The sequence below is a fragment of the Grus americana genome, chromosome 15 (assembly GCF_028858705.1).
Source record: "Grus americana isolate bGruAme1 chromosome 15, bGruAme1.mat, whole genome shotgun sequence".
NCBI classification, from domain to species: Eukaryota; Metazoa; Chordata; class Aves; order Gruiformes; family Gruidae; genus Grus; species Grus americana.
Window position 1 is genome coordinate 13,493,913 of NC_072866.1, and position 12,228 is coordinate 13,506,140.

The 12,228-nt window shown below is 49.9% G+C and overlaps 1 protein-coding gene across 2 annotated transcripts in view; it reads left to right on the forward strand.

Moving 5' to 3' along the window:
- Positions 1–3,725, forward strand: part of INTS1 (integrator complex subunit 1) — a 30,401-nt gene extending 26,676 nt beyond the window's left edge. For both annotated transcript variants that reach the window (XM_054843094.1, XM_054843095.1), the window contains exons 44-47: positions 878–948; positions 1,475–1,566; positions 1,683–1,792; positions 2,222–3,725. In XM_054843094.1, coding sequence (XP_054699069.1) covers positions 878–948; positions 1,475–1,566; positions 1,683–1,792; positions 2,222–2,337 — 389 coding nt within the window. In that variant the 3' untranslated portion in view covers positions 2,338–3,725. The remainder of the gene's footprint in view (positions 1–877; positions 949–1,474; positions 1,567–1,682; positions 1,793–2,221) is intronic.
- The last annotated feature ends 8,503 nt before the right edge of the window (positions 3,726–12,228 follow it).

The window sequence follows — 12,228 nt, forward strand, 5'->3', positions numbered from 1 at the left end:
AGGACCTGCAGAGCTGTACAAAGACACAGGACAAATGCAGACATATACCAACCCTGTTACATATCTGTCAGCTACAGGGTAGTTTCCTGTTTCAGTCTTGTGTTTGAAAGTCTCCAGCAGTTAGGATGTAGTTTTGTTTTGGATGAACTTGTCCATAACCTTCTGTGATTCTGTGACAGAGGCTTTCTATGACGCTGTTATCACTTAGCTGGGCAGTGTGGCAACTGCCTCCACTCCAGGGACCTTCAAGGATCTTGTAAGTGCTCTGGGAGATAGTATGAGTAATTCAAGAAGCATTGCAGTTCATGTTTAGCCAGGTCTGGAGTGCTGATAGGAGTGCCATTTTTTTAATGATATAAAAATACCAAACTGATGAGAAATCCCCAAATGGCCTTCGTAGCAGAAAATAATGTTAACCTGGCATATGGCAACAACATGCTGCTTCTCCAAAGGTCTTCTGAAATCACAGATGTCCAGTGTTCAGACCTAAGTTTTGGTATTGGGGTGACAGTTTTCCTTCCACGCTAGAAACAGAGGGAAGAAATCCTGCCTGGACACTGTTTTTAAAAGAGGCTTTGTGTGAAGATCTTTCAGGTACAGAAGAAGGTGTGCTGGCATTGAAACCTCACACCCCACTCCATTCCTTCCCCTGTCTGAGACATGATAGTGCTGGTGGCCTCTGCCTGGGCAGGTTGGGACGTGCTGATCTAGAACGTGACCTACCTGTTCTCATCCTTTTTGAAGAATGCCTTTATTATTCTAGCTCTTTGTGGTGGTGGAAAACCTGACTGCTTGGGAGATTGGATTTGTAGGGAAAAAGATCCTTTCCTGGATCAGTGAATTTCAGTCACCCCTTTAAATCTGTGTCTTCCACCAGACATCCTGGAGGTGCTGACAGACATCGATGAGATGTCCAGACGGAGGCCAGAAATTCTCTCCTTTTTTGCTGTGAGTATTAGTGCCTTACACTGCCACTGGAAGGAAGATACTCTTTTCACTAGAGTCTGTGTTGCACAGCCAACTTAAGTACTACCCTTCCTCTGCTGTTTGGGTGGTTGTTGCGGCATCTTAGGAGAAATTTACCTTCAGTCAGGCCTTCTGACAGCAGGCGGTATTTACTTCTCTCCATTGCATACTGGGTCTGTCATCATTCACTTTAACTTCTCTTTATGCTAGATGAAGAATTAACCCTCTGTCCCCTTCCCAGTATTGGAGCAAGGAGAGAGCTCTGTCAAAAACACTGGAGCCCAGGGAAAACTCAGCTGTCCCACGTGGAATAAGATTACAGGAGGGTGCTTTAAAGTATTCAAAACCAAGATAATCCTTCTTACAGAGAGGGATTTCCTGGCTCAGCTAGTACCTGCTGGATGTGTGTTGGGCTGGATTGGTGCTGGAAGGGTAGTAGTGCAAGTCTGAGGAGTTTGGGCTTCCTGGATGGCCCTGTGATCCTCCTAACTTGTGCATCTTCTTCCAGACAAACCTACAGAAGCTGATGAGTTCATCAGAGGAGTCCTGCCGAAATCTGGCCTTTAGCCTGGCTTTGCGCTCCATTCAGAACAACCCCAGGTGAGGACCGCCAGAACTTAGGCTATCCGGAGTCACTGAGGGCCGCTGGCTGCCCATCTTGCACACCTGTTGATGGTGATCTGGGCTGTACTGACACTGTCATGTTTTACTCCCAGCATTGCTGCAGACTTCCTTCCCACCTTCATGTACTGCCTTGGCAGCCGAGACTTTGAGGTGGTGCAGACAGCACTGAGGAACCTGCCTGAATACACCCTCCTTTGCCAAGGTGAGTTGATATCTGCCGCATTCAATGCATGCTTGGCCTCGCAAGGGTCAAAGCTGGGCTCCTGTGCTGGGAACAGCCTCCCTGGGAAGTTGCTGAGGGTCGGTGTTGCCTAGACCAGGCCATCGAACACGCAGGTGATCTGTATCAATAGCAGCTTTCGTCTGAGCGTCACGGGAGAGATTTGCCATGGGGACAAGGGAGGCTTCCTTCAATTAGATTTGCTCCCTTAGGATTTTGCTCTGAGTTATGATCCCTGACAGGATTGCATGCCCACGGGGCTACTAGAGGGTGGATTGTACCATGTTCTTACAGAAGGAGAGAATTTCTTGCACAGCTGCAAGTGTTCACCCCAGTGTTTCCTGGTGGATTGCTTTTGCTTGCATGTTGGAGCTCTCGGGTCAGCCCTCATGCTGTCTTTCCCTTTCATAGAGCACGCAGCAGTGTTACTGCACAGGGCCTTCCTGGTGGGGATGTACGGCCAGATCGACACCAGCTCTCAGATTTCAGAGGCCTTGAAGGTTCTGCACATGGAGGCCATGATATGAACGTGTGGTTCTGGGAGCTCCACTTCCAGAGGAATTAACTGGACTCATTGGCTGCATTGAAGCCCTGTAAGGAGACAGTGTATTTCAACCCGCATGCTGGAGGATCAAAGAGATGATGTAGCAGGCCAGACTGTGCTGGAAGAGGAGAGTGTGCTGACTGAAGATCAGGAAGAGGCAAGGATCAGTCTGCCTGGCTAAGGTGCCATTATTGTGGGAGAAAGATCTCCTGAACGTTGTGCCAAACAGGGACCACTTCCTCCATGGGGTCTTAGGGCAGTGCCTGTTGGTTTGTTGTTGTATTTTTTTGTCTCTCTACGAAGGCAGAGCTGCTGGGAGAGCAGAAGGGAGTGTTGGCCCTTGCAATTGAAGTCTCTGCACTTTCTGTGCTGGAGGGAACATGCAGATCTGTGCAGGGCGAGAGACCACTTTGTTTTCTGGGAGTGGGTGTTTTGGGGTGGGTTTTTTGGTTTTTTTGTTTTTAAATTAAAATTCTCTTTGTTTCCAGTGTGCCTTTCTGTGCTCCATGCTGCCTTGGGTGTAGCTTGACATCCTCTCTCCCTGTTCTTCAGCCTCTTGTTATTCTAGCCCCAGCATCTCTGGAAGGTCTGGCTCTGTGGCAAATGCTCACAGAGCTATCTTGGCCTTTTACAGTATATGCAGGAAATGGAGGAGGTTTAGAAGGGTCAGTGGGGTATAATAGATGAGTTTGGTCAGCACCAACTGCTGACTGGACAGCTTTTAAGAGCTTTATTGGAAAACTTTTCTTTAGAAACAACTAAAACAAACTTCTTGGTTCATCTGCAAACATCCCAGCAGCTGGGCACTGTCACAGTGGAGTCTTCAAACAAGCAGCTGGGTTTCCTCTTTGTGGTCCGCCAGTTCCTCCCTGTGACTTTTCTGGCCACTGCTCTCTGGTCCTTGTCTGCAGATAGGGGTGATGGTGCATTTGCCAGAGGACAGAAGAGGAGCTGTCTGTCTTCCCTCTGCTCCGGAGAAATAACAGCCGCCTATGCTCATTCTCCAGTCTCAAATCTAGTCACCGGTTTGCTTTCACATCGTCTGTCTCTATTCCTCTGGCACTGCGCTCGTTGGTAGAGAATCTTTGTAGTATTCTAAAGACAAAAATCCTGGAGGAATTGTATAGATAGCTGTAAATAAGTCTGTATCTCCTGGCCGGTGGCAAGGACAGTTGTGACCTCATGGGTGGCCGGGTGGAGAAACATTGTCCATCCTTGCAACTGAGAAGTGCCACAGCTGAGTACTTTTGCTAGTGTGTCAAAATATGAATGAATGGCTGGCCTTGCAGAGAGGTGGAGAAAAGGGAGAGATCTGAACCTCCCAGCAACTCTAAGTAGCCTTGCCTTTAAATAAAGAGATTGGAGCCATCACTTAAGGATGCAACATGCTCTTTTCCTCAGCAGCATCTGCTTCACATCCGGAGCCACTACTGTGGCAATTAGCTACATATAAATTATGTGGAGGAACAGCTGAAGAAGATCAAGTCAGTGAAATGGTTTTCCTGAGGGGCTCGGTGACAGCAGGATTAACGCCTGTCTAAAGAGTTCCCAGTGAGATTACTGGCTCCTCTTACCCTAGTCCCTTATCAGACATCATTAAGGTACTGCTCAGTTTGTCAGAGCAGGGAGGTTGTTCTTCTGGTGCTGCTGTGGGCCTGGAGCAGCTGGGAATATGTGGGATGGGCTGGAAAAGGGCTTTTCACAGGACTTTGAATCAAGGAAAATGTCTCAAGACTGCTACCACGCAAAGACAGCGAGTCAAAGTAGTGGTGCTTTGGTGAAGATCCTCCCTGCAGCCAGGGCTTTCCCGAAATCACGCTCCAGGGCTGCAACTAGAAACACGGGCAAAACCAAATTGCGTGGTTGGCCCCAAATTCTACTCTGTGTGGCGATGCCTGCTGTGAGCAGGCCAGCTGCAGGAGGCCTGGTTTGGAGGAGCAGGGGATGCTTGGATCCTGGCAGCACTACATGAGCCCTCAGACCACGCCGGCCAGGCTTAGCAGAGCAGCGTGAAGGGATGTGTCTGAGAAGGTGGAAGGAGCATCTCTAGCAGCAGCAGCAGCAGAAATCAACTTTTGGGAGATCAGGAGACAAATTCAAAGGGAGGGAGAATGGGTGGAAGTTACTCTGCAGAGCTGGGCCTTCCCACATATCTCCCAATACAAAAAGCATCATCTATGATTTGTTGGTGTCTCTCCTTTTTGCTGTAGTGAAGGTTCCCAGGATGTGTGTGCTCTGCTGCCGCCCTCTGTTTGGACCCAGCGGAGCTACGCAGGTTGCCCTGGCTTGGAGCACATCGCTGAAACCAGATCGGGGCTGTCAAGGGGCGCCCGGCTGTACAGAGACAGCTCAGGGCAGGAGCCCGTCCCCCCTGTCTGCGAAGGCAGCTGTGACAGCTCTGAGCAGTTACCAACAGCGTTACTGATGCCCTGACACTCGCCCGCCTTTTAATCAGCGCTCTAACTTTCATCTCCGCCTGGCTGAGCACCTTCTCTCCTCCCATCCCTGCTGAGCTGACAGTGTTATCCTTCACAGGTCTGCCGGGTTCCTCCTGGGGGCTGGGGCCATCTCCTCCGTCTTCAAGGAGAGCTGGTGCCTCGCTTAGCAGAGGAGCGGGGAGGAGGTTTGCAGGGTTGTTCCTGGCCAAGCCTGTGGGCTCCCTGTGATTCACCCAGTGGAAATCACTGCTCCCGTCTGTGTTGCAGACCACACGTCCCAAAGTGGTGCAAAATCCCTCCCTAGACACTTCTCTACCGCGATCTGCTGTAGTCGAGAGCTTCCCAGGAGAGCCATGGGCTGCCCAGGCTGGTGTCTGAGACAGAGTCCACGTGGGGCTGGGGAACATGCTCAACGCTGGCTCGTGGGGAGACTTTTGGTCTCCTTGGACACACTGGGAATCCCGTCCCAGCTCTAGGGGAGGCACGATGGGGAAGGGAAGGCTGGCCGCAGGCTTGTTCAGCACCCCGTGGCTGCACCCAGCTCAGGGCAGGGCTGGCACAACCCCTGTGCATCAGCTGGCCCTGAACGGTGCCTGCAGGGCTGGGGCTGAGCAGAGGTGGTAGAGGGCCAGGCAGTGAAGGGAGCTGAGGGGGAGCCGGGCAGTCCTGGAGCAGCCGGTGGGGCTGCAGGGCCCCTCCACTAAGCACCGGCTGGCAAGGAGAGGGCAGGAGTGCAGGAACAGCTGAACCCAGGCTGGGAACAGGCCCCAGGGTGCTGAGGTGGAGGGAGTGGCGTGGTGCAGGCGGGCTGCAGCAGGAGAGCCAAGGTTTGGGAGGAGGGGGGGACTGGACACATCCTCACCCATGTTGCGATGGCATTCACAGCGGGTCTTCTCAACACCCAGCTGCTTCCCCACAGGGGTGACCAGGTCCCACCTCCATACCCTGCAAGCATCAGGGATCACAAGTCCCCTGCAAACACCAGGCGCGTCTTGTGGCGATTGCCTACTGCAAATCATTTCTCTCTGCTACAAAGATCAAATGTTTTTATGACCCAGATGCGGCAGCCTCGAGAGGGAGATGGACATTGGACCAGCATGCACAGGATGGACCTTCACTGCCTTGGCTGGGCACAAGTGGGCATCTCTAACCGGACCGTACGCTGTTCCTGCCAGGCCTGGTGTGGCTGGGAGCGTGCCCCCGGCATGTGCCGATGCCCTGAGCAGGGGTGTGGCTGTTTGACGCAGCTCTGGGGTTGGTTGTGCATCCCAGGAACCGTGAGGGATGTCCTGGAGCACCACATGAGTTTGGCCATGAGCAGGGCATGACTAACCGGGGAGGTGCCTGCATGCTCTTGACTCAGTGGCAGCTGCGTGTGGGGCTTGACGTTGGGGAACTGGAAGAGTCCCAGCGCTGAGCTCAGAGGCAAATCTGCCTGACCCACTACGTCAACAGCAGAAATGCAGGGAGAGGTATGCAGGTAACAGTCCAAAAAGTAGAATTTCATGGTTAAAGGCACCAATGTTTTGCCAGCCAGAGAAGAGGAAGGTAGAGAAAGAGAAGCTTCGCTCTGCAAGGAGCAGCATGCAAGAAATCTTGTGCAAAAACAGGAGAGGAAAACTCCATCTCCATTACTGATCGTCTGTGTGTAAATGCGAGCCATGGAGTCTATTTCCAGCAACTGCTCCCCGGGGCCCCACCATCCTCTTCCTCCAGCCAACCTCATCTGTGACCTCGGCCAGTGACAAACACAATCCTGGCCCTGCTTGCCCTCAATCAACTTCCTTCTGGCCATACCCCAGTTCAGGATGGTATGATTCACGCTTAACTCGAGGAGTTGTTCACTAAAAGCTAAAAATGGTAAGACTTTTGTTAGCTTTGGGTATGTTAAATCTGGCCCCACACCAGGCAAGTAGCCTGGCTTCTACAGGGGTAGCATTTGCCTAAGGTGGACTGATTTTTAAATCTCTGCACTGCCTCTCCGTGTATTTAGATAATTTGGCCCTGAAGCAGCAAAATACAGAGCTTGCATTTTCCCTTTCTTTTAAATTCAAGAGACCTTCCTAAAAATATATCTGCCTGTCCTGTGTAGCTGGTGGTGTCTTGCCTTTGGTGTTATCCTGTTTGCATGAACAGCATCTCAAACGCAAAAAGATATTGGGCAAAAAATGTCAAGACCCCCAGCAACAATTTAAAAAAATCATTGAGCTACACTAGGCCAGTCATTGCTGGGTAATTATTGAGCTGTAAGAATTGCTAATTGTCTTATTAGCATTAAGCAATTATGCAAATAATGGAAAACATACCATAAAAGCGATAAAATTACTTTCCTTTTTTTTTAAATCAATAATGAGATCTAAAATCTAAAGTGATGCTTATGGTTTTGCTCTCTAGGGTTTATTGGGAACATCTCTGGAGAGGAGCCAGACCTCTAAGGGCACTCAGCACAGGGCGAGTAGGACATCTTGAACCACATCTACTACGAGTTGTCTTGCAGGGCTTGTAGAGCCCCCGTACCAGGCTGTCTCCCCGTTCTGCACCCACCCAGCCAGCAGCATAGGGACACACAGGTGCCGATGGCTTTGGAGGACCACGCAGCGGTCACACTGCTAGGCCAGAGCTGGAGAGAGAGTTTGAATTTTATGTGATCGTAGACTTCCTATGGGAGACCCCATTCTCCCCCAAATAAAGCATGTGGTGCTTCAGGTTTGGTCTGGGTGAAAACAAGGCAATTTGTAATTTTTCACCTCAATTCAGTGCAAAAGTGGAAAGTTCTGGACTGTAAAGTTATGCTATCTCAAGGATTTTATTACTATCAAGTTAGTACCCTGAGGTAAAAGCCAGCCTCTCTTCCTGGTGAGGATCAAGCTGGATTTTGGAGGTCAGCAATAAGGCAAATGCTGAGCAAGTGCCTCTGTGTTCCTGTGAAATGAGAACAAGACCTCGGTTAACCCACTGCCAGGAAAAGGAGACTTCACTTATTCACATCCACAACGAGCTTGGAAGAGGCAAAGCACTTCCCCTCAGCACGTTAACATAGTTAATCACTAACAAATATTATTGGTTTTCTAGGCTTTAAACTCTGCTGTGCTGTTAAGACACAGCATTTGAAAGCAGCCGAGCCAACTCCTGCTCCAGGGTGGGTCCTGCTCCCATGGCAATCCTGTGATAGATACGGGTCACTTCACCCAATCTCATGATCCAAACAGGTTTTGATCAGCAAAATGCGCCTTCACTTTCACTTTCTGATAAAAGCAGTGAAGTTTGTGGCTCCTGGCAGAGTGTTCTGCCACGGCAGTGCAAAGATTGGAGATGACAACTGCCTGTTTCAGCTTCCTCAGGAGAAGAGGGGAGGTCGCCTTCTGAAACAAACACTATCCCCAACCCCCTTGGAGAGCCGCCCTTAGCTCCCTGAGACGCTCTGGTGACCCACCAAGCAGCTGTTTACGGCCTCTTTGTTTCTTCCGTCTCACCTGGTGTGTGGGATGCAGCGTGCGAGCAGTTCCTCATCCTTGTCACCTGGAAATACCACTGACGTTAGCCTCTAGCCTGTCCCTCGCCTCGCTGTTTTGGGGGACGGGGAAGGAGAGACACTGGTTTCTTTTTTGATGTGACATTGTGTTGTACCTGGGTGACAGGACACACTTTGCTCTGATGCTCACTGGTTTTGGTTCTTTGAGGTTTTAGGATAACATATTTACCGTTTCTGAGCTTCTCTGAGGCATGTGTCATGGAGAGATTTACCAAAGTGCCTCTTTCTGTAACTTCACTTTTCACTTTCAGCTTCTTTCAGTGGAAATTCGTGTTCAGACTTGAATTTTGTAATAACTTTTTTTCTGCTATTTTGCAGGTCAGACTAGCCAGACTCTGAGGAGAGGTGGGCATCGTGCGAAAGCATTTCTGTGTGAGTAGCTGTGAAATTGTTGGGGCTTTCTTTTCCCTGGCTTGGGCCTTTCCGTCTCTGTGGAGTCAGCCTGGCTGCCTTCTGGGAGGAGAGAGCTGATGAGGCATGTTACTGATGAGACGCATACTTTTTCCTTCTCGTTTTGAATCCCTTAGTTTAATACATGCCATTGGCACAGGAACGTATGAGAGCTCTTGGCTACGACACACACTTCCTATTGTTGGGAGCGAACAGCCCTGCGTACAGCCTGCAGCAAAATTATGAAGTAGTTCAATTTGATCAGCTGATTTCCCACAATACTTAAAAGATGTGATTTTTCTATGATGTTACACTCATGAAAAATAGTGCAGTACTTGATTCACAGCATCATGAGGCCCCACACTGTCTGACAGAAGGAACTGACCCTTTCCCCCTCCCTCAAGTCCTCAAGCTAACAGACATTGGTTGTTTTTCCTTGGGCTTTAGAGTGGTCCTAGTCATATATTTAAGGTTTTTTCCTCTACTAACGGTACAGTCCAGGCAGCTGCATATGAGAACCAGGATAAATTTAAGCAGTAATGGCAGAGTGTGATCCCCACTAGTCATAGTCATAGCAACCATCAGGAAGCACTCAGCATTTCTCCGTTGCAGTTCAGTATCTAGGAAGAGAACTGAAAAGGACTGCGGAAGAGAAAGAAAAGGAGAAGTGTCTGTAAGTAGAGAAGAATAAATCAATCCATGCCTGCGGGCTGCTGCTCTCCAGCAAGCTTCCAAACATGCCTGGGGAAGGGATCTAGGGGAGCAGGCACTGCGCTCGCAGGACGCGCTCTGCTCCGTGAGCCGGCAGTGCATCACAGGTGGGAAATTTCACCCAGCAGCACCGGGAAAAGCTCAATGAATGCGGGCAAGGCCACCAAACGCACTGAGGACATATAAGGCTCCTCCAAGGAAAAGATGTAAAGGGGAAAAATACAGTCCAGAGTAAGGATTTGTGAGCATCATTCCACGAGGAATGTCCTGGGAGAACAGTGGTTGTGGGTAATGGTGAGGCAGCTGCACCGGCAGCTCTGCTCCCTTCCTGCCCCGTTCCTCCCTCTAGTGCTTGTTAGTTTACCTGTTGGTGCATTAAAGACTCATTATAGCTATAAACTCCTGCAGAGCTCTCCTTAATCACCAACTAAGAACACTGCACAAGTCGCTGATGCTTGTATTTTGAAAAGCCATTATTGGGCCAGTAGTAATACTATTACTGCATTAGCTAACTCCTTCAGCGATGTCATTTTAATCACCTTAGTGTGTAATGTGGACCCAATTCTTCTGGTGTACGTAGGGCTGTACCTCCAACCCAGCCCTCTCTTGGGATGCGCAGCTTGGAGCCAGCAACTAATAGTTTCTTCTTCTGGTGTCTGCAAGCCTGGATGCCTTTCTGATACGACCGTCTCGGTCAAACAGAGATCACCGGGCTCAGTGCAGGGAGAGACGAGGTGAAATGTAGTGGCCTGTGATACATAGAAAATCGCAGCTGCTCTCAGCGTCCAGCCTGGCTTTCCGCTCCGTGGGTCTGTGTCCCCTGCCACCCAGCCCCAGCTGCCCCTTCCCAAAGCACAAGGTAATGAGAAGGGACTAACCGCATCGACTCATTAAGCTGGGTTTGTTAGAAGACAGATTGTCATGTTAAACAAATATATTTTTAAAAAACTAAATATAATTTCCCGAGCTGTGCCCCATCTGGGCCATTAAATCTGAACAGGGTAACTACAGCTGTGTCAAAGCTGAGCTCCGAAGCTGATTTTCACTATTTGTCCTACTAGCAATTGGCAACAATTCCATTTTCAAACATCGTTTTCTTCCCCTCGTTTCCCAGTGCTGCATTATGTAGATTGCAAGCACGGCAGGGGGATGCACGCTGCTAAACAAAACAGTCTTTGGGACTTACAGAAAGAAACCTCACAAATGCATTTCCTAAACCCATCGCATCCTCTTTATTTCTCACCAAGCCCTAAGCTACCTGATGACAGAGGATGGGAAGGTCTGCCCATCATTAGCCAGCTGGCTTTTTGGAAATTATGCAGATTTTATCAATCTAATGAAAAGGTGGTGTGGAAATGAAGTGGGACAGCTCAGCTTTCAGGGCTGCAAGTTTCCAACTTGCAAGAAAGCAAGCGTGTTTTGCGAGGGAGAGGGGGGAAAAAAAAACAACTTTGACTTAATCCAGCATTTCTTTTGATTGGTCCCTCGGTAGTCTGATTAATTTTGAGTGCAGATGTTTATGCTTTCCTTCACAGAATACACCCGGTACGCTGGAGCAGGCTCGCCGTGCCGTATTTCCTCCTTGCCACACCATTCTTGTTACGGTTGTGTGGCAACATATGCTAAGGCCTTATTACAAGGGATTCCTATAAATGGCATAGAGGATTAATAATGTATTTATAACACAACTTTGTTTTAGTATAAAGTGATCTATAAATTTGTAATAAATGTTTTATAATGTTTTTGTAGCCTGTTATAAATGATAAATGGGAGACTATAGATGCCACATCAAATATTCATGCTGCATTGTGTGCATTATTATGCCGTTACTGTTCAGGAAACCATTAATAATAAAGTGAATGGAGATGTAAAAGTTGCTGACATGCCCAGCAAGCCATTTATAATGAAATGTATAATCCTTACCATAAAGTAAATACATTGGCCAGTGATTGTTGATGAAATGGAAACACACTGAATTATTTGTGAGGTATTTATATATTAATGTATATTATCCATATCATGTCATAGAAATGCCATTAATATATTATATTATATGTATTATTAATTATTTTTACCTAATTTATAGGCAGCTCTTAAAGTGTTACCTTGTCTCTTTGGCAGTTTTGTCAGCCGCACAAGATCTGGTGAGTTATTTTATGCGCTGTGCGTGCCGTGGGGCGGCCGTATGCCTTGGCAGGCGCGGTGCCGGCCCTGGCCGTGGCTATCCCCACCGGGGCAGCACCGCAGCGGGCGGCCGCCTTCCTGGCTCCCTTGTCCAGCTGCCCCGCTCTTCCTCCTCTGAGGGAGAGGGAGCGGAGGCGGCTGCAGGCGATGGTGGATGCCCACTGGGCTGCCCCAGGCCCTGTGCCCATGGCGGCCTCCCTCCTTCCCTAGCCAGGGTGAGGCCTCTGGACAGTCATGCTTCGTCCTCCTCCCTCCTCCTCCTCACGCCTCCCGTGTCCTGCCCCTTCACGACAGAAACTCGATTTTTTTGTGTGTGGGTGCGAAGGAAATTTCCTTTGTCCCCGTGGCAGCAGCCCACCGTGTGGGATCCCATGTCGTGACAGGGCCGGGCCGGGGGTGCTGCTGCCCCGGCCGCTGTGGAGAAGCAGCCGCCCCCCCTCCGGCCACACACGAGGCCCCGCGGCAGCTGCCCACGCAGGACCGCCCGTCACGTCCAAAACACGTTTTGTGTCATTTCTCCCCGTCTCCGCCAAGCTCGGCCCCGGGGCGAGGCGGAGGGAGGCCCTGAGGGCCCGCTGCCCGCCCCGCGCCCGCCCCTTTCCCCGCCTCCTCCCCGCCG